Raw genomic sequence first — 22,237 nt, 5'->3', positions numbered from 1 at the left:
TCACTGTGTGCTCTGGAGGAACCTGTTCAGGTGCCCCTTCTGAGGAAGGGAGCAGCAGATGCCCTGCCTCTCTGGGTCCTCACCCCACTGCTCTGGGAATGCCCTTTGACTCTGTTGAAAAACCTGACCTCTATACCGTCACCTGGTGTCACCTGGCGTTTTCCTCCTGCGCTCCCACGGCTGAGAACCGCTATTTGTTTGGGGCCTCTGTTAGTAAGAAAGTGGCAAGCATGCTTGAGATGACCCTTCTAATTGGGAAGCCAGAATTGCCAAACGCCAGTGGGTGAGCAGTCTCTGTGTGAAAGCTTTGTACAGCACTAGACACTGTACAGGACCTGTCTTTCTTCTGCCCCTACTGATAAGACCTCCCTCCTTCCAAATCCAGTGAGGCTCAGAACTCCCAGCCCCAACAAGCTATTTCCTGCTGGACACCCGCTAACTGCCAGCGCCTCCATTCCAGCTGCCTTCCTGAATTTCATTTTCCAACTGTATTTGCAGAGCACTCATCTTCCCACGTTTTCTCTGTGTGCTGGCTGCTTTGCATGGGTGTCCTCTGTGTACATAATTCCTCCTCAGGAACTTGGAGTTTCCTGAGCACAGGAACCATTTTCCCCCAAACCATACTGAAGAGCCCCCACTCTCCATCCTTGAGGATGGGCACCATGTCTCCTTCCTTTGATGGCTCTAAGACAAGGTGGAAAAAAGGTGTTCAGATCCTGGGGTCAAGTGATTAATGACCCACATATAAATGGCAGTGAGTCACGGGGAGAGTCAGACAAGGTGAAGCTCTGCAGTCTCACTGTCCCACTTTCCCTCCCCAACCCTGGCTCCAGTGATCCTCACAGCACACCCTCCAGCCCCGCCAGGGAGGACCTGGCTGGATTGTTGAGAAGTGGATTGCACAGTGGGCAGGCAGGCACCCTCCCTTTAGAGGTGGTTGTCCTCATTAAAGGTAAGGCACTTGAGGGGGACACCTAAGGCTGTGCTCCCAATGGGTAAACTGTGTGTCAGCTAAGGCCAGCTGCTCCTTAGGTGCTGGCTAAGACTGGTCCAAAGACTTATTCTAAGATCTATGGGAGATCCAATGCTCTTCCTCAAAATATTCCAGATTCCTGTGGGAGTGAGGATGGAGAGTGGGGAGGACTTTCCTTCTCATCATTGCCTCTGGCTTTGAGCTCCTATTTTTCTCACGTCAGGTCAGTATAGAAATCATCTTGCTGATTCATGAATGCTCTTGCTGTTGTGAACTGTGGATTTCAGCCCTTTTCCTTGCAGATTCCTCCTGTTTTCTTTTGCAGAGTAACTTAGCTCTTTCTAACCCCTACTCACACTTCTGAGCCTCTCTATGAACTCAGTGAGATGGGTCCAAAGCTTGTGTATGTTTAAGTTCTTAGGCAGAGTCTCTCCTCCTAAGCCAGGCCAGGCTGGAGGTAGAGGGTGGTCTTCCTGGACTTACACAGCATTGTTACATAAGGATGCTTACTTACAATAGATTCCTCTTTGAACTCAGAACCCTGGGGGGCAGGGAGTTGTAATCTTTCTAGGAGCATACCCAGTCCCACTAACATCATCATTCTACAGAAATCTGGGGACTCAACCTTCTCAAAGCCCTCTTAGGTGTATCTCATAACATTCCTTTCTCCACTCTCCTCTGGAGTCTTGCCAGGGGACCCCCTTGCTTCCACACAACTCTGATGCTGGAGGGAGGCAGCTGAAAACACCTGGGCCACCTGCCTATTTTTCTGACTCAGCAGGACTCAACCCCTGACCCCAAGGGAGTTTCCTGAGCCAAGAGGGAAGGAGGGAAGCCCTGAACAGAGCATAGAAGGAAACATGGAAAGGATGTTGATTGCTATTTTCCCAGCCATTATCCTGACCCTGATTACTGGGCTCTCAGTAAAGCCCAATTGAGGATGATACTAAATGCCAACTGAGAATAATTTCAGATTCCTTGGCTCCAATATTCCAACAGAGGGATTCACATCATAAATTCCTCCTTGAGTTTAGTATTGTGGATATGTGTGTGTGTTGGGGCAGTGCTATTTTAATAGGCTAACTTGATGCCTTCTTATATTTGATGACAAAAAATATATATAATGCAAGTATTCCTTTTTTGCCTTGGCTTCCCGGAAGCCCAGTGATAAATTTAGGGGTCAATGAAGTAACTAATTCAAACGCATTAGCAAATACGTATCTTTATCTCTGTCCCTCATACTACTAATTGGTTTCTGATCTTTAATATAATGTAAATATACACATATAATTTCATTCTTAATATGTAATTTAATATTTTAAACTGTCTCAAATTCTTGGAAGGAAGCAAAGTATAAATTATGAGTAATAACAGTTAACATATACTGACCACTATTACGTGCTAGGCACTAATCTAAGTACTGTAAACTTGTTCAATCCTCCTAACAACTCTATGAGGTAAGAAGTACTATTAGCACCATATTATAGATAAAGAAACTAAGCACAGAGAGTTTTAATAACTTGCTTAAGATAGCACAGCTTGGATTTGAACCTGGGCAGTATAGCTCCAAGGCATGTGCTCTAACCACACACTAGAATAAATAAATTACAAGCTAGTTCAAAAAGCTTAATGGAGAGCCATCTAGGTCAGTCATCATCAGAACAAGGCTGATATAATAAGCAGCTCAGACCACCCAATCTTAATCTACAGAGAGACTCCTCCCCACCAGCCTGATTCTTAGTGGAGGGGATGGAAATAATAGGATTTAGAATCTTTTTCTCTCTTTCTTCAACCCCCCCCCACCCCACCACCCTAGTCCCTTCTGGTGTCTTTTCTGACAGGTCCATTATCCTATCTGTGTTTACTTTTTCCTTCAGTAGTATAGGAAAAATAATGTTTTTTCTCTTTCTGAATCACTTGCATGGAGATAATTAATTCAACTAAATTCTATAAAGGCTCGCTGAGTACCTACTATGTGCTAAGGACCAAGGTCTGTGCTAGGCACTGAAGTACAAGTGTGTAACCTGGGCTCTGACTTCAAGGAATCCCAACCCCACAGTCTACACAGGGAACTGTAATACCAGGAGATGAACTTACAGAGTTATAAAGAAAGGAGAAAGTGATTAATTGCAATAGGGAGTTGGAGGTGGTAGTGAATCCAAGAAGGCTTCACATAGGAGGTGACATAGAAGCCAGGTCTTGAAGGAAGAGTAGGTTTTTTGATGCAAAAAAAAAGTGTACTAAGAGAATTCCAGGCAGAACAAATAATATGAGCAAAGGCACAATGGTATCAAAACGCAAAGTGTGTGTTTGAGAAACTCTGATAATGGGGTTAACTGAGTTTAGAGGTTGGACCAGATTTTAAAGGCCTTGAAAGCCCAACTATGAATTTGAACTTCCTCCTGTAGGGAGCCATCAAAGGTTTTTAAGCAGGAGAGAGACAAAATAAATCTGTAGTTAGAAGGGGCTCTGACAGCAGAGTATGGACTGAGGGAAGGGTATGAAGGGGAGAACTCCAGGCAGAGAGACTGTTTAGGAAGATGTTGTACTTGTTCAAGAAAAATCTGATGGCAGGTAGCTTTAGTGATGCTGAGTAGAAGATGTTTCAAAAGGATAATTGACAGGGCTGGGCCCCTAAGTGGCCGTGAGGTATCATCAGCTCAGGAGGTAGGACTTCGGGATATCTGTCACCGAATCAGGAGATCTGTAATATGGCCAGTCATCACATATTCTACTGGGGTCCAAGGAGTCGTCAGTGTGGCCCACAGATCACAGATTAAGGAAGAGACAGGGTGGATCTCCTGGCCACACTCTCTTGTCACAGATCAGCAAACTGAGGCTCATAGAGGTGACTCCCTGTCTAGCCGTCAGGCTCCTTCCTCTGGACCACATGGAGCAAATGCATGGTCTCCCCTGGCTCGGAGCCACATAGCAGCTGAGAAATGCCTTGGGCCTGAGTCTGAAGGTGGGAGGTGGGAAGCTGCAGTACCTCTTCTTCAGATTCTTCCTTGCATCCCTCTGTCTTTTTTTTTTTTTTTTTTGGTGAGGAAGATCAGCCCTGAGTTAACATCTATTGCCAATCCTCCTTTTTTTTTTTCCCCAAAGCCCCAGTAGATAGTTGTATGTCATAGTTGCACATCCTTCTAGTTGCTGTATGTGGGACGCGGCCTCAGCCTGACCGGAGAAGCGGTGCGTCGGTGCGCGCCCGGGATCCGAACCCCGGCCCCCAGTAGCAGAGCGCACGCACTTAACCACTAAGCCACGGGGCTGGCCCGTGTCCCTCTGTCTTGAGTTTGTCTTTTTCTCCATTTCAGCCCCCACCCCAGGGGGTCTCTGGCTGTGGCGGCTGTGATGCCAGCTTCCTGCCTGCTCCAGACACTCAGCCCCAGGAGGCCCGGCCCCACTGTGGCTCTGCCAAAACAACCTCTGGAGCGGCTCCCACAGTCTCAGGGCCTCTTCTCTTGTTTTCCGTCTGGAGACGAAGGAGGTTTGCCCTGGGCCCCTGGGAGTGAGGATGAGGAGGGTTTACAATGTGTCTGTCCTCTAAGTTTGGGAAAGAGGCAATAAATTTAACTTCAGATTTGCTGCTGTCCCCAAGTCCATGTGTTCCCTTGTGAGTCTCCGGCACTTGCAGTCACACCTTCTAGTGCCATTGGAGAAGGCCAGGAGAGGGACAGTGTGGGAGGTCACATCCTCAGGAGGCCTCCAGAGAGCAGACTTTGCACAGAGGGTTTCCATCCTGTTGCTCCTGTGATACACGCAGGGAGTCACGGAGGCAAACACATCACTGGGGACCTTTCCAGCCAAACACTGCTCTGCCCATCTGTCCACATCTCTCTCCTCCAGCTCCTCCCACGTCTCTCATTCACTCTCTCTCTCTCTCTGACACCCTGAGCCATCCTGCCTTCCTTTGCCCTTCCCCTACACAGGGCCAGCCTGGCAGAGGAGGGGAAGGAAACCAGAGCATTCCTCTGCCTGTGGACGCTAGTGGGTCAGTAGGGCACAGCAGCTGAGAAGCAACCCTCAGGGGAATGGCTGTCTTTGAGGGAGCAGATTTCCTCCCTAGATGGGGCCTGGAATACCGTCAGTGTCCATTACAAGTCTGATGGATTGATAACGCTTTCCAGCTCTCCCCGCCAGTGGAATGAGAGTGAGTCTGGATGAGCCAATGTGATGCAGGATGATGTGGGGTGATGAAGAGGTGAGTCTGAGGAGCACAAAACAGACCCTTAGGGCCTGAGTCCAGGAACCTGGAGGCCTTGACTCTCTAAGCCACAGAGGTCACGCTGCAGTCTCCTGGGTGGCCCTTGAGAGCAAAAGTGGCGGTTCTCTGCCCTGCCCAACACTGTGAGTGTCATGCCTCTGTGGCTGAGTCTCTTTTTCCTGGCACCCTGAGTTCCGTTGTCTCTCAAGGTCTAGTCTAAATCCTCACTCCCTGTCCTTACACTGGTCACTATCCAAGGGGCAAATGCTCTCATCCCCACACTGCTGCGTACATGCTCTCTGATCATCTGACTCCCACCACCTCCCTTCCCCTCTTTGGGTCCAGCAAAGTCCCTCATATCCTCAGCCCCTCCAAGCATTTTCTCTACCTCATGACCTTAATTGAAACCAGCTGTCGCCTGAGGGCCCTCTCAAGGGGAGCTTGTTTCTCTGTCACACCTCACACCCCTCAGGTTTACGTGGTGGGGCTGTCTTCCTTGCTCTGTGTGACCTCTTCCCGACCATCACTCCCCATGGCCTTCTCTGAAGTTCACTTTATCTTGCTGTACCATCATCTTTGGCCCTCCAGGTCACTCCTTCTCAGTGACCCAAGGTCTTGACCCTACGAGGCTCACAGCCTTTCTCTCCACCCCAAACTCTTGCCACCATCTGAGGAAACATCAGCATCTGTGTGAGCAGCTGAACTCATTCTGCCCCTGGGCTCTCAGTCTCCTCACTCCACATTGCCAAGTGACCATGTCCTGCTCTCAGCCTCCAACACCTACCCCTCCAAAACCCACCCCTGTATCTCCAGAGCCTGGTGCCCGGGGGTACTCAATAAATATTTCCTAAGTGAATAAATGAATGAGTGAATGAATGAAGCAGGTGTCACAAGAAGGGAGTCTGACATAATGGAAAGAGTAATAGGTTGGATGGGAGATCGAGGTGCTAGTGTCAGACCCGCCACTAGGCAGCTGTGTGATTTTGGGCATCTTTTCACATCTCATGTCCTCCTTTCCTTCATCTGAAAAATTAAAAATTTTGTGTAGATGATTTCTGAAAACCCTGCTTCTGACAGTCAACAACAATAAGAGCCATGGTTCATGGAGCATCTACGATATTTAGGCATTGTGCTAATAGGCATATTTCTACAGGCACTTTCTATTACCTCTCATGTACCCAATAACTGTGTGAAGAACTTACTGTTCCCATTCTAAAAATGAGAAAATTGAGGGTAAGAGAGATTAAAGATTTGCCTTGTCATGAGATAGCAGGTGGCAGAATCAGGAGTAGAATCCAGGTTGGTCAACAAAAGCAAGTATGTCTAAATGAGCCTTGTGTCTTGAGAACAAAGAAGCGTCAAGTTTAGAGACACTACTGTTTGCTCTTCACAACTAGGCCTCTGGTGATTGAAGGTCTCTCTGAGGTGGCAGGGGCCTGCCTTCAGATATCTGGCTGGGGGTGCAGACCTCCCTTGTCCCACCCTTTGCATGGGCCTGCTCCCCACCATTCAATTCAGCCAACAGTTCTGAGTCGGGTGCTACAGCAGGGGAGGCTGGGGGAACCACTGCCGGGGACGTGATGGGGACGGAGCAGCTCGCAGCATCTGGGTAGATACGTCAGGTAACTGTGAGTTTGGTGCTCTAAGAGTGCCTCCAAGACAGGGTGTGCCAAGTGGGGTCCATGGGCCGCTGCGTCAGAATGGCCAGGATTCTTATTACAAATACAGATGCCTGGACCCCACCTCAAACTACTGAATCAGAATCTCAGGGAGAGGCTGATTAATCTGAATTTTTACCAAACTCCCCACATGATTTGAATCACTCACCTAAGAAGTCCCATGGTATAGGGACTTGAATGCCAAAGGAGAGATTTTTAATGAATGCTGTACGCAATGGGAAGCCATTGAAGCTTTTTAAAGAAAGTGACATGATTAAGATATTATTCAAGGAAAATTACTGTGGCAAGCAGTCTTCAGCATGGATTGAAGTGAGGAGAGACTAGAGGGCAGAATACCAACCAGTAGGCTATGGCAACAATCTAGAGGAGACAGAAGAACTGGGGTAGGGAGGGCAATGCTGTGGCAAGAGGCAAAAACAGGAAAGACAGCACAAATGTAGACTCTCTAGGCCTTGGTAACTGATTATTAGGGGTAGGGTTAAAGATGTCTGCCAGATTGCGAGCCTGATGACTAGAAAAAGAATAATAATTGTATTGAGAGAGAAAAAAAAAGCAGAATTGGGGAAGAAGGGAGAAAAGTATCTTAATTTGTTACATGTTGAGATTAAAATGCCAAAAAATATTTCAAAGATGTCCAGTTCTCAACTGGGAAAACAAATAGTTGGGAGCTCAGTAGTAAAGTTGGGGTTAGAGATAATTTTTTGTTGTTTTCTTTTTCTTGGTGAGGAAGACTAGCCCTGAGCTAACATCTGTGCCCATCTTCCTCTACTTTATATGTGGGAGGCCTGCCACAGCATGGCTTGATAAGTGGTGCATAGGTCTGCACCTGGGATCTGAGCCTGAGAACCCCAGGCTGCCAAAGTGGAGCACGTGAACCCAACCACTACACCACGGGGCCGGCCCCCTAGAGATGACGGTTTGAGATTTAGTCTGTATCAGGAGATGCAAATTCAATTACCTCCAGGGTCAAGGCAGGTAATGCAAATGAGGATTAAGAATAATTAAAAAAAAAAAAGAACAGCATACATCCCTAATAAATGATAACCACTACTCGGTCTCAGTGGGAATTCGATAGAGAGTGGTGGGGACTGTGGTGAACTGGAGGACACACTCTGTGTCTTAGTCACCAGTTATGGCTAAACAGGAATGTGGGACCAGTGTTAACAGATATTCTGGGTTTTGAAGAGAAATCATAATTCTAGGTTTTTTTTTATTATGACACATCCTAATAGTTAAATGCTGACAACTAATTTTTAAAAAGCTTAAACACTATGCAGACTAAATAATATATATCTGTGATTGAGTCAGCTCTGCTCATAGGCTTCCAATTTGTGACATCTGAGCCATGCAAGTGGGATTCAGGAGAGCAAGTTGAGCAAGTTGAAAAGAAACCCAGGGACTGTCTGTGGAGAACCAGGACCCTCCCAGGCTCCCAAGCTTCCCTGTGGGTGAGTCCAGGGCATAGAGAGGCCCTGAAGTTTTAGCCACTGCTGTCTGGTGGGCTCCCAGGTTGGTGGCAGCACATACAGCCTGCACCTGCCATGGCTATTTCCGCTCACCACCTGGAAGTCATGTGAACAGCCACTGAGCTTCTGATACTTTCCAGGTTTCCTCAGGAGGGAGCCTGCAGCCTTCTCCTACACCAACCTCTGTGGCCATGTTCATCTTCCACTGTAAAGATGCCCATACCTTGGAGTGTCTGAGTTCTGGCTGGAACAGGCATCTTGTTTAGCACATCCTAGATGTTCACTTTCCTGTCAGGAGGTTTTTCTGTTGCCTAATTTAGGTGCTTTTTGGACAAGTGAATCTTCTTTTCGCTTCTATCTTCAGAGCAAGTGGAGGAATGGGTTATTTTTTAGCTTTCAGACTCTTTTCCAGTCCTCAACACGTTCTCAGAAATGATCCTTATGGACTTGAAAATTGTTCTGACCTAGAGATGAGCAAGTCCTTTGCATATTTATATTTTACCAAGCCTGCCGTTAGTCCAGATGGGTAGATTTCCACTTACCCTCAACAGCAATCACTTTTGCATTATCTATTTCTGTTCCTGTTCTCAGTTCACTTTGGGGTGGGGGAAGGAGGTAAAGACAGAAATTTTTAAAAGAGGTAACATCCCCACTTTCTCACAGTCTTCATTAACAGGTTTTAGGGACAATGGCGTTTTCTTCTGTCCTGGATTTCCATTCCTGATCCTAAAGAATAACTCCTAGACTGGCTGGCCTAGAACTGATCTCAAAAGGCAGGATGGGAGATGATGACAGGGAACCCTCAAAGACATTCTGGGGCCAGCCCTGTGGCGCAGGGGTTAAGTTTGGCGCACTCCACCTCGGCAGCCTGGGTTCAGTTCCCAGGCACGGACCTACACCACTCGTTGGTGGCCACGCCGCGGTGGTGACTCACATATAAAATAGAGGAAGATTGCACAGATGTTAGCTCAGGGCAAATCTTCCTCAGCAAAAAAAAAAAAAAAAAAAAAAAAAGATGTTCTGGGCATTCCCCAAGGATGCTTGCAAAGAGTTATGAATATATTTAGCAGTATTTCCACCCTGATTAGGAAGTGAGGAGGAGGCATCTGGTCCTCCCTGGGTGATGTTTCTTATCATCTCAGGGCAGCAATGAGGTCTGAAAAGAGGAAAGATCAAATTAGCATCTATACCAGCCACACTCAGACATACCCCACCCAAATGTTACCTTCCCCTCTAAAATACACACTCCACCAAAACATCCACACTTCACGAAATGACACCCTTCGATATGTATATTATAAGTGCATGTTAACATCTGCATGTTACTCCCTCCTATCCACAAACATCAGAGCTCACACACACTTTCAAGTATGCACACTCACTCAAATAAATATACTGCCCTCCCTACCCACACTGATACACACGTGCGCACACACATGCACACATGCAAAGACCTATAAAAACTCCGTGTTGCACAGTGTAGGAGTGAGCTGACAGCATCCTCCTAGAATATCAGCCCAGCCTCCGCCCACACAGCGGCTTTACTCAACTGCAGGTTTCTACGAGTGGTAAGGAAACTGGGAGGTAATGTTGGCAACCAAGCCAAGGCCCTGCAGGCCCAACAGGACACTAGGAAAGACAAGAGTCACATAAAACCATCTGGTTGCTCCTGATTGGGGAGTGGAGACCAAGGTGTGTGTGATGACCCCACAGACAAGGCCAGAGTTGAGGCCTGAGGAGAGGGACCCAGGGCTGGGTGGGGATTTGGTCTGAGGAGGGCAGTTTGGGATTTGAAATCTGAATTGTCCTGGAAATGTAGGACATATAAGCATAGTAACCTGTTTTCAAGCAGCCTACAACCTGTTGTTGAGACAAGATGTCAATCTTTAAAGAGATCACTAACAATACCAAACAATAGATTATAAATGCCAAATAAATGGTATGGATAACATTAATTCTGTAGTGGGAGAATGGTCAGCACAGGTTTTCAAGGAGGAAAATCAAGCTTAAACTGTGCCTTGGGAGCATGGGCGATTGGGAGAGATGGGAAGGAGGCACTGAGGTATCCCAGAGATAATGGCACAAGCCAAGGTGGAGCAAGGCCGGGCACATTCAGGCGTGCATGAAGTGGGGGCCACGTGACAGGGCAGGGATGGGGATCATGGGCAACATGCTGAAGTCTCTGGGCTGCAGAGCTGCTGCGATGATTAGAGAATAGTGAGGAGAGTGAGCACAAAGTGGTAGAAACCTAAAAAGGTAGATGAGGCCAAATTATGAAAAATCTTAACTGTTAGGCAAAAGAGTCCAGACTTAATGCAGTAGAAAAATGGCAGAGGGTGGTGTCTCAGAATGATCTGAGCAAAAGAAGAGTAGCCTTCTTTTTCTTATTTTATTTTTTATTTTTATTTATTTATTTATTTTTATTTTATTTATTTATTTTTTTTGTGAGGAAGATCAGCCCTGAGCTGACATCCATGCTAATCCTCCTCTTTTTGCTGAGGAAGACCGGCTCTGAGCTAACATCTATTGCCAATCCTCCTCCTTTTTTTTCCCCAAAGCCCCAGTAGATAGTTGTATGTTATAGCTGCACATCCTTCTAGTTGCTGTATGTGGGACTCGCCCTCAGCATGGCCGGAGAAGCAGTGCATGGGTGCGCACCCGAGATCTGAACCCCGGGCCGCCAGCAGCCGAGCGAGCGCACGCACTTAACCGCTAAGCCACGGGGCCGGCCCTGAGCAAAAGAAGAGTAAGTGAATGCAGACGTTTGGGAAGAGAGCTCTACTAACAGTGGGAAGGGGGATTTGGGGATGGGATTTGACAGAGTCCACTGCAGTCATCTAGAGGGGAAGAAGCAACAGGTCTTGGGACTGGATCTGAGGAGCGAAGTACAAGGAGAAGCCAAAAGTGAGTCTGAGTTTTCTGGGTGGAGTGACTGGGGAAATGATAGTGTCTCCACAGAAATGGAGATCAGGAAGGGACCTGGCTTTGGAGAAGATAGTGGGCTTAGACTGAGGTGGCAGCTGGACATCCAAGGGGAGGGAGAGAGCAGGTGGCGGGAGGACAGACTATGCAGATGCAAAAGTCAGCTGTAGAAAAGTAAACATCAAAGTGGACAAGAATGAGGAAGGAAAGAGGAGAGAAAAGGGAGTGAGGGGACATAGTGATGGAATGGGGGCAGGAAAGGAGGCAGGGCAGACACAGCAAGGGAAGGAGGCAGAGAAGCCTGGGGTTCCTACCATGTCAAGGAAAAGGAGGGAAGACTGCCTCCAGAAGGTGCTCGACAGGGCCTTGAGTTCCAGGAAAATAAGAATTTACAGAGGCCGCCGGGTTTGACGCATTTAACAAATATCTATGGGGCACCTATGCATGCCAGACCTGGGATGTTGGTTAGAAATGACCCCCATTCAGCAGGCGTCTAGGAGTGACCGTGATGGTGCCAGGCCCTGAGCGTGGAAGAGGGAAACTGAGGCTGGATTCTTCCCCCTGAGGAGCCTGTGTTTACAGAAGCTCCACTCCACAATAAGGAAGGATGAGGGCTGGGGGCAGGGGAGGAGGAAGAAGGAGTGCACGGGAAAATGTGTACAGTTGAGAGCAGACCACTGACTCAAAAATTTTGGCGTTGAAAGAAAAGCAAGAACTAGAAAAAATAACCTGAGGAGACAGAAAAGTCTTGCAACAGTCCCCCTACCCCAACCCCCCAAATAGGTGAGACTGGATGTTTCTAGGCAAGAGAAAAGGCGTTGCTGTAGAGGAAAAGCAGAATTTGTCGGGGGAGGTGGGATCATTGTGGAGTAAATAGAAGACTTAGTCTCCATTTCCGAAGAACCCATTCCTGACTAGTTAAGAAACACGGCAAAGCGGTAAAATGATGACAAAGCGTCCGGGTGAGTGGCTCTCTCAGTGTGTGGTTGGAAAATGCGGGTGTCAAAAAAGGCGACCGCTCGGGAGAGGTGGTATCAGCAAAGGCTTCTTGGAGGAGGTGGCATTTAACCTAAGACTTGAAGAATGGGCAGAGAGGAGAGGCCGCGGCCTCCCCAGCTTGGAGCTAACCGGGCATAGCTCTCCTCCGCCGGAAGCCTTCGACCCTCCCACCCGCTTCTGCTCGCGTGCGTGCTCCGGTTCCCAGCACTGACGTCAGCGGGAGCTGACCTCAGCGCGGCGGCGGCGGGGGTGGGCCGTGCCGTGGGCGCGGGGCGGGGCGAGCGCCTGCCCCGCCCCGTCCGCCGGCGATGGCCAATGGGCGGCGCCGCCGGCCCCCGCCCTGGGGCGCTATGAAAGGCGCGACCCGGTGCGGTTGGCGCAGTGTGAGTCGCCGAGCAGCCGAGGCTACGGTGAGGAGGTGGGTACCGCGGCTTCTCACCGCTCCTGGAGCCGACGGCCCCCGCCCGCCGAGCCGCGCACGGCATGAGCCACACCCGCTGTACCGGGAAGAGAACGAACATGCTCCCGGAGATCGCCGCCGCCGTGGGCTTCCTCTCCAGCCTCCTGCGGACCCGGGGCTGCGTGAGCGAGCAGCGGCTTCAGGTTTTCAGCGGGGCTCTCCAGGAGGCACTAACAGGTGAGCACGCGCGGAGGGTCCTGGCGGGCGTCGAACTCTGCCATCGGGGCCCGCTCTTTGCCTGGGCGCCCTTGTTTTCCACCTCGGGTAGGGGTCCCCACGCGAGCAGCTCCGGGACTCGGTTTCCGGCCAGTTCCCCCATTGCCCTGGGTCACGTCTCCGCTCCCCGGCCCGGCACTCAGGTCTCGGTCCGCCGCGGTTCTTAGTGGGACGCGCCCCTCGTCACTGTCGCGGGCGCAGCCTCCTTGTCCTGGAGTGCTATCCCGAGTCCCTGGCTTATGCCCCAGAAGAGGGAGTACCTGCGGGTCTGAGTGCGGGCTCATCTCCCTCACTGGACCCTGAGACCCTCGAGGGACGCTGCGCGAGACAAAACGCGGCCGGCGAGGGGTCCTTGTGGGAGAAGGCGCAGTTGATCCTTCTGAACAACTCGAAGTCGCTGCGGGGCCTTTTCCAGCCGTGGGGGCTGCGCTCTGTCTGGGCCGCTCGTGGAGCCGCTCGAAGATGGAATCCAGGCCCCCTTTGTATTCTCGGTCCCTCTCAGCCATCTGCCACTTACTATGGTACCAAGAGGTCCTTGTAGGTAGTAACTGAGCTCTACAGGCGTGTGTGTTGAGGGGTGGAGGTGCGGCGGGAGACGGGAGGTTGACAAGAGATAAGCAGCCTCGCTGGGGAGAAACCTATCTCCCAGCTGTTTCTAGCGGTCTTGGGCAGCAATAGCCATCTCTGAACGTGTCTGCACATATCTTGCCTTCTGAGGAACAACATATGTTTCATTACAACAACCCGTTTGGACTGCGGTAGCCACTGCTAAGATCTCTAAATTTTGAAGGAGGCAGTGGGAGCCGCTGGGGCACAGGGTGGGAGGTGTGGTAACTTACTGTAGATCTGACAATGACAGTAGCCTTCCTGGCCTTGGAACTTCAGCTCGTAGGTCTCCAGAGGCCCTGCCTAGAGTTGCCGGCCCTGCTCACATCCCTCCTCCTTAAACTGAGGATGTGCCAAAAACAATACATTGGCTACTAGGGACTGCCCCAGAACACTGGGACCGCCATCCCAATACACCCACACACCCCTGTCCTGGAAGGGGGAGGTTCTTTCCAGAGCCCATAAAATTTTCTCTGCTACTGTGGCAGGAGGGTCCTGGAATTTGTGGAAACCACTTTGCTTACTTGCTCTCGGGGTCCTTTCTTCTCTTGCTATCGTTTCATCTCCATCCTCCCTTCTCATAGCATCCATGGCCCAGCTTCTCTAACCAGGGCATCTCCCTCTTGTCCTGTCTCCACAGAGCACTACAAACACCATTGGTTTCCTGAAAAGCCGGCCAAGGGCTCTGGCTACCGCTGCATCCGCATCAACCACAAGATGGACCCCATCATCAGCAAGGTGGCCAGCCAGATCGGACTGAGCCAGCCCCAGCTGTACCAGCTGCTGCCCAGCGAGCTCACCCTGTGGGTGGACCCCTATGAGGTGTCCTACCGCATCGGGGAGGATGGCTCCATCTGCATCCTGTACGAGGACGCCCCAGTGGCCGCCTCCTGTGGGCTCCTCACCTGCAAGAACCAAGTGATGCTGGGCAGGAGCAGCCCGTCAAAGAACTACATGATGGCCGTCTCCAGTTAGATCCCCCACCACCCCTGTCTGGCATTCTACTGTACTCATTCTTCTGTGACAACAGGACACTGCATACCTCAAGCTGGGGAACTGTATTTTAAATGAAAAGCTATTTATGTGTGTGTGTGTGTGTGTGTGTGTATATATATATATATATATATATATATACACACATATATATATATTTTTTTTTTTTTTAAGAAAAGGGGAGGGAAAAACCAGAAGATTTTTTTAAGAAAAAAAATCCTTTAAGGGAGCTGCTTGAAAGTGGCCTCCCCAGGTGCCTTTGGAGAGAACTGTCTTGCCCTTGAGTCTGGGAGCCAGTGTCTGTCTATGGGAGGGGGGAGTGGTTGGGGGTAGGCCTGGCCAAGGTGAGGTGGGAGGAGCTTGGCTAGCAGCCTGGGAAGATGTGAGAGAGAGCAAGCAAGTTTAGCAACTGTGAATGAGAGAGGTCAGGATCTGCCCTGGGGGAGAAGAGGGACTGAGTTCCAACCTCTCAGTCTCCCCACCAGGACACCTGCATCCCTAGCCTCTCTCTTACTGCTGGGCATTCAGGCCTGGACTTAAATCATACTATGTTGCCTAATCTTCTGTTTTATTTTTTTGATGAGATCCTGGGCAGAGAGTGAAAAGGCCTCTCCTGATTTCTCCTGTCCTAAGCAGCTTTTCTTTTCTATCCTCAGGGGCCTGTAGATGTTGCTTCCCAGCCAGGAATCTAAATAAAGCTTTTTGTTTTGTGGGGGTCAGGGGAGTAAGACAGGGGTTGGTGGTTATTGGGTTTGGGACAGTGGGGACTCTGCACAAAACCTTTGTTTCGTTATCTGCTGCTCGATGTGTGTGTGTGGCGAATAACTTGAGAGTGATTTGCAGTGGAATTTTGGGACCCAAACAGCATCCCTGGGGATGTTTTTTTGGCCAAAATCCTTCTCTTTGGAACCACATGAAAGTCTTGATGCTGCTGTCATTATCCCTTTGAGAAGTGGCTCAAAAGCTGCAGGGAACTCCAGGTCTTTTATTACTGTCTTCTTTTTAAAAGCACAACACTCCTCTCACTCTCCCTGCTCCTCTTCTCCTCTGGCTAGGTCACCGAGCTGCCCTATTTTCTAGGACAAGAGTTGTCAGTCACTGTGCAATATGGCCTCCTGGGTCTCAGGAGGGTCTGAAAGAGAAGTGCCTCTAGGAACCTCGTGGTGCCCTGGTGGGCTTAGGGAACTCTTCCTCTGTCCTTGGCACTATGGCTGGCTGCTCAGCCTTGCAGGGATTCCTTGGCTAAGTGGGAGAATGCCCCAAGGTCTGCAGGACCGCTTGGTATTCTTGGAGGGCTGACACTAAAAGCCAAATCTTGGGCATTGTTTTTTCTCCCTCGTGCTCAGAGCACCTGTGGGAGAGGTTGCTGTCTCACTCAGTACAATCCAAATTTGTCTGTAGACTTGTGCAATATTTACTGGAGAAAATGGAAAACTACGCTGAAAGAAATCCCCTTCCTTAGGTTTCTCAGTGACATTAGTGAGAGGTACTCAGAAGGCTTTGAGTCTCCCAGACCCGAATCACCTTAAGAAGGATGCAGCTAGAGCATCTGGTCAACCTGGCCACCCTCCTGCTATTGCCCTTAGTGAGGAACCTCCCTCATCAACCCCCGCCCAGGACCCTCCCCACTGCCAGTGCCTTTCCTGAATTTCTGAACTACTCAATTCTGACTAAAGGTGCTATTTAACCAAACACTCTCTCTAATCATTCCTGCCAGTTCTGCCTCCTTTTCAACTCTCCAGATTCCGAGTTGCCTTCCCAGACCCTGCTTCCAGTCTTGATTGCTTTCAAGTTAATTTTGGGCCCACAGACCCAAGAGCTCATTTTCTGGCCTGTGGGTTGAAACAAAGCTGTGAATCACTGCAGATTGTGCTGTTGCATCTTGTCTGCAAACAGATGCCTGCTTTTTTAGAAGCAGCTTCATGGTCTCATGCTTAATATTTTCTCTCTTCTCTTCTTTTTGATGTTCACTTTAAAAATAGCAAAATGCCCAGAGCTGGACTGTTGAGCAGGCCTGTCTCTCCTATTAAGTAAAAATTAATAGTACTACGTTTGTAAGCTATTCTGACCGAAAAGACAAAGGTTACTAATTGTATAATAGTATTTTTATATGCAAGAATGTACAGCTTTATGGACAAATGTAGACCTTTTTTTTGTTACTTTAATAAAAATGTAGCAGATGAAGTCTTGCAGAGAGAAGATTTCCACATTGCTAATTTGCATGTCCTTCAGATCCACAACCTTTCTTTGTTTCCTGTAGCATTTCTTTTCAGTTGCACTCAGAAGATCTGTAGCATGTGGCTGGTGTAAAAGAAATATCTAGTTGTGTGGTGGGGTCATTTCCAACCTTCCCTCTTCCCTGGGAAGTAGCTCTCCTTCCTTCCTTCCTTCCTTCCTTTAATGTATATTCTAATAGCTCCCTGTGAAAATACGAGGTGGGACAGTGTTCTTCCAGCCAGCGTTCACTTTATGTATTCTCTTCTTGCTAGGCCTCAGTTGCGCTCACTCATTCATTCATTAAGCAAGCACGTATTGTTGGTAAGTGCTAGGCACTGAAAACACTTTCAATGATTAAGGTAGCCTGCCTCTTACAGACTGGGATGGTGAGCAGGGGCTAGTGAACTCCTTTCCAGCTGGGGGCAGGACTTTTTGAAATACCTGGTACAGGCTCTCTGGTCATCTCTGGGCTGCCATTTGTTGCCTGCCATTCTTGTCTTATTAGACGAGAGCAGTTGGGTCTCAGGGTCTACACACTTCAGCCCGGCACTGAAGGCCAGTGCCATTGAGTTAGCTAAGAGCAGCTACTTCGTGTGTGTGTGTGTGTGTGAGGAGGATCAGCCCTGATCTAACATCCATGCCAATCTTCCCCCCCTTTTTTTTTTTTTTTTTTTTTTTTTTTTGTGAGGAGATCAGCCCTGAGCTAACATCCGCCAATCCTCCTCTTTTTTTTGCTGAGGAAGACGGCCCTGGGCTAACATCGGTGCCTATCTTCCTCCACTTTATATGGGACGCCGCCACAGCATGGCTTACCAAGCAGTACTTCGGTGCGCGCCCGGGATCCGAACCAGCGAACCCCGGGCCGCCGCAGCGGAGCGCGCGCACTTAACCGCTTGCGCCACCGGGCCGGTCCCCCCCCTTTTTTTTTTTGCTGAGGAAGACCGGCCCTGAGCTAACATCTATTGCCTATCCTCCTTTTTTTCCCTTTTTCTCCCCAAAGCCCCAGTAGATAGTTGTATGTCATAGTTGCACATCCTTCTAGTTGCTGTATGTGGGACGCCGCCTCAGCATGGCAGGAGAAGCGGTGCGTTGGTGTGCGCCTGGGATCCTAACCTTGGCCACCAGTAGCGGAGCATGCGCACTTAACCGCTAAGCCACGGGGCGGGCACCTAAGAGCAGCTACTTCTGACAGCAAACACTGAGCTGAAGGCTTGTTACCAATTTATAACTCCTGGCTATGTTGATAGGATCTATGCAAGGAAATAGGAATAGTCTTTATCATCCCTGACATTTCGGTTCTTTTTATGAGGTTTTGACACTGATTTCCCAGTTGCCACCGCACTTATCGCTCAGCAGTTCCCACTGAGGTCACAAGTACATTTTTGACCTGGGCTAGTTTTCTTTTCTCGGCCATAGTGAGCTGGATATAAATTTTAAATGTTGACTCATGAACAGTGGCACTGCCCTTCCACCGCATTTCCTATTTCCATGACCCTCATCAACAAACATGCAGTTGGGCCCAGGTGTGCTGGTTGGGAGGTAGGCCAGGAAGGCTGTGTATGGTACAATGGGAGAGTAGCTGAGCCAGGGGATGGGAGAAGCTAGCTCATCTGCATCATAAATAGAATTGGTTATGGGGACCCAGTTGGTGTCAAAGGAATGGTCCTATTTTCACTTGTAGCTTCTAATGCAAATGTCTGAGGCACTCATTTGTTAAGAACCCACTTTTTTGGCTGTTAGGACAGGGTTAGGATTGAATTTTCGCCCATTCTGGTATGCTCTTTTATTCTGTGCAAAGTCAGCATCTATCTTTTTTCCTAATAGGGCCCAAACATCAGTGATATTTCATTATTTAGCAGAAAGCCTCAACTTCAGGGAAGGCTGTCTGGAAGCTGGGGAAACCACAGAAAGGCAGATTTACCTTGGTACTGCTCTTGGCTCCCGGTGACTAGCAGCCCTTCAATTTACATGGGAGGGTTCTGTGATCAACTAGTGTGTTATTTACTTTAGATCTGACGAATTTCAGTAGGGGTAGTGAGTGCCCCTTATCCAGCTGGGTGTACAGGGGCTGTGGACAGGAACTACTTAAGGAGTTGCACTTGGTGGCCTTCATGTGTTCAGGGACTGGGCATCGATAGAGTCCATCTGCTCCCAGCTTCCCCACTTGGTAAACAGTGCCTGACCTGTGCTTGGTCAACTGTTTCTGGATGATAACGCGCCTCCCCAGAGTGTAGACAAGGCCCTGGGAGCTGCAGGTTAAGAGCCCATCCTGGCTCCTGATAAAAGAGGTTTGGGTGGGGGAGTCCTTGATGCTGCACAAACAAGCCCAGGAAGAAGCAGCCACTGCTGTGAGTCTGACATCTCCCACAGCAGTCTTCGTTACAGAAACATAGTGAGGACTCCTGGCTCCCAGGCCCTGTACTGGCTCCTCTGGCCAGACAAAGCGTGGTGCAGTGGAAAGAGTTCTGGGCTGGAAGGGAGAACATATGGGGTGTGGTCCAGATTCTTCTTCCTCACTAGCTGTGTGAGTTTGGACAAGCCCCTCAGTGTTCCTGTCTCAGAAATTGGGGGTTAGATTAAATGACCTGTGTTCCTTTCTTCCGCTTTTGATTCTAAATCATCTCCATTATCCTGGCAATCACTGGAGGGCAAATTAGCACAATTATTATCATTATTTTCAATTAGTTGAACTGAAAGGTCACTGGGCTGGGAGGTGGGGTAAGCAGTCATCTTCTCTGGCTTGGGTCAGACTCTTGCCTGATGAGGTTGGAGTCTTCAAGCCTCCTGAGGCGGTGCTGCGAGGAGGTGAGCAGCTCAGGCCCCACGTCAGGCAGCCCAGGAGCCCAACCTCAGCCCTACTGCCTCCCTGCTGCCCGTGCAACCGGGGCCAGTTACTTCACCAACCAGGCCTCTACTGCCCCATCTGTAAAATGGAATTAAGAATAGAAGCCATCTCAAAATGTTGTTATGAGGATTAAATGAAATCCATAAACTACTTAGAATAGTGCTTTGCACATTTAAGTACTCGGTACATGAGAATTGTAGTTTTAAGTAGAAGTTAAGCTCATCTCTTCAAGGGCTGTGAATTGGTCCTGAGATAAATAAGGACACTCTGACATTCCAAAAACTGGAAGGAAAGCATTGTTAAAGGAATAGTTCCTACTCGTGCCTCCAAGAGCAAGAGCGGCTGAGGTTAACACCGTCCACACAGCCTGTGGCATCTCCCCGAGAAGCGTGGTCTTCACTCCTCTGTTTACAGATTCTCACAGTCCAGAAACTCTTCCTCGGGTTGTCTGTAGTCCATAGTAGGCACTATAAGTACCTGCTGAATGAATGAATGAACTCATGCCTGATCTCTGTCATTGTTGCTGAAATCAGATCTTGCCAGAGGCACCTTTGACCTTTTGGCTTCCTGGTCTGTTTGTGGATTAGTGGCAAACTGGGCTATGTGCTCATTCGCACATACAGTGGGCGGGGAAAGGGATTTTCCAATAGCAACTTTACCTCCATTCTGCCCACCTGTGGAATCACACCCACGTGCTCTTCCTTCCCAGAAGAGAGAGATGGGGAAGCTGAGACGGGCAAGCCTGATGCATTCTGGAGAGTTCTGGCTTTCTCTGTGCACCACTTCTTTGCAGAACTGGCAAGAAAAATGTTTGAGCTCAGCCTAAGAGGATCCCAGGATAACAGTCTTAGACAGTTGAGTATATATGTCCCAGATGTGCAGCCATCCTTTCCCCTTCTTTGAAAGGAGGCCCCTACCGGCTCCAAGTGACTTTGCTCCCAGCTGAAGGCTGGCCCTACCACTCCCCACCCCCATTCCCATAAACAAGGGTGGGCCTCAATTCAACTCTTGTCCTGTAAACCTGACAGGCTGCCCAGAGCACATCAGATAGCAGGAAGTTATAGTTGGGCAGTTTGGAGCAAGGACTGACTTTGTTTACCAGCACCAGCAAGGAGAGGCCATTTAAAGTTTTTGGGCACCAGGGGAGTGAGGATGGGGCCAGGCAGTCAATGAATGAGGACAGCTGGACAGAGGCTGCAGTGAACTGGGAAAGCAAGCTCAAGCCTTGTCTGAAAAGGGCCCCTTTCTTACCTCGAGTCCATTGTCATCCTGGGAGACCTGGGATATCACATATTGTGAGTTTTCCAGAGAAACCTAAAATGTAGACTTTTATTTGACATCTCCCTAAATTCTAATGATGGCAACTCATTTTTAAAAAGTGTTAAACACTTTTTTTTCTAAGTACATAACTGCACAGGCAGCCAGTTTGTGACCTATGATGCACCTGGGGCCACCTGGGAGTGGGAATGTAGGGGTTTCTGGCTCCCATAGTAGATGTGCAGCTCTGCCTTGAGAACATCAATGGCAAGCTGTCATCACGGCCGTGACCTCCAGGAAGGAGCAGCCCAGCATGTTCCTGCTAGAAACAAAGGCACATATGGGGCCTCTGCTTCCCCTGCTGGGATTAGACCAGAGGCAGCTCTCCCACCAACTGGCGTCCATTCACCTGTGCCTGGGACTGCGGTCCCTGGGCCTTTGCTCAAGGAATGTCCTGCCTCCCTCCTGCCCACGCACTTTTGTCCGGTTAACTCTTGTCTCTCAAGATTCAGACAATCTCTTCCAGGCAAGTTTTCAGTGACATCTTCCCTTCACAGTCTAGGATATGTGTTCCCATGATACTCAGTTCCTTCCTCTGTCCTAGTCCTTACAACTCTAATTTACAGCTACAATGTGGACCAGGGACCTTGCCTGAGGAGTATTTGGTTCTTAGTAGGTCTTAGTGAATATTGGTTGAATGAATGGATGTCAAAGTTTCCAAGAATAGAGGCCAACAGATGAAAGGGATGTAGATCAGGTGGAAGAAAAAAATCAAGTCCGAGGCCGGCCCAGTGGCATAGTGGTTGGATTTGCACACCCTGCTTTGGCGGCCCAGGGTTCACAGGTTCAGATCCCAGGTGTGGACCTACGCAACACTTATCAAGCCATGCTGCGGCAGCATCCCACATAAGAAGTAGAGGAAGATGGGCACAGATGTTAGCCCAGGGCCAATCTTCTCAGCAAAAAGAGGAAGATTGGCAACAGATGTTAGCTCAGGGCTGATCTACCTCACCAAAAAAAAAGAAAAATCAAGTCCATTCAGGGTCTGCCAGTGGTGGGTGTGTGTGGGGGGGTAGGCAGCTCAAAATAGCACACCTGAGATTGTACTTTCTTAGGAAAACAATCCTTTGAATCTTGCAGGCTCTTAGGTCTTTAAACACCTGCCACTGAAATGTAAATATAACTTAGAGGGGAGTGGACACACTTCAAATTATAATGTGGTAGAACCTTAGTTACCAATTAACTTCCTAAGTGGGTTTACCTGGAGAAAAGGCTGGGCTGCCATCATGAAGGAACTCTGACCGAGGTGGCAGGAGAGAGAATAGACTTGGCAGCTACTCCACACCAATCCTGTCCACAGAGACCCTCCTTCCCAATGTCTACTTTAGAGGCCAGCTTCA

At 49.1% G+C, this 22,237-nt stretch overlaps 1 protein-coding gene across 1 annotated transcript; it reads left to right on the top strand.

Moving 5' to 3' along the window:
* Positions 1-12,636: 12,636 nt before the first annotated feature.
* Positions 12,637-15,232, top strand: BTG2 (BTG anti-proliferation factor 2). Its single transcript, XM_058540307.1, has 2 exons — positions 12,637-12,880; positions 14,166-15,232. The coding sequence occupies exons 1-2, from the start codon at positions 12,727-12,729 to the stop codon at positions 14,498-14,500; spliced, it is 489 nt and encodes a 162-aa protein (XP_058396290.1). The 5' UTR covers positions 12,637-12,726; the 3' UTR covers positions 14,501-15,232.
* Positions 15,233-22,237: the final 7,005 nt, after the last annotated feature.

The sequence above is a fragment of the Diceros bicornis genome, chromosome 4 (genome assembly GCF_020826845.1).
Source record: "Diceros bicornis minor isolate mBicDic1 chromosome 4, mDicBic1.mat.cur, whole genome shotgun sequence".
Taxonomy (NCBI): domain Eukaryota; kingdom Metazoa; phylum Chordata; class Mammalia; order Perissodactyla; family Rhinocerotidae; genus Diceros; species Diceros bicornis.
This window is presented reverse-complemented; position numbering and strand designations above follow the sequence as displayed.

What these genes read in the sequence shown, in the direction of transcription:
- BTG2 (XM_058540307.1), top strand. Translation starts at nt 12,727, where the DNA reads ATGAGCCACACCCGCTGTACCGGGAAGAGAACGAACATGCTCCCGGAG. An exon ending in TCTCCAGGAGGCACTAACAG is followed by an intron (nt 12,881 to 14,165) that starts GTGAGCACGCGC and finishes CTGTCTCCACAG; the next exon opens with AGCACTACAAACACCATTGG.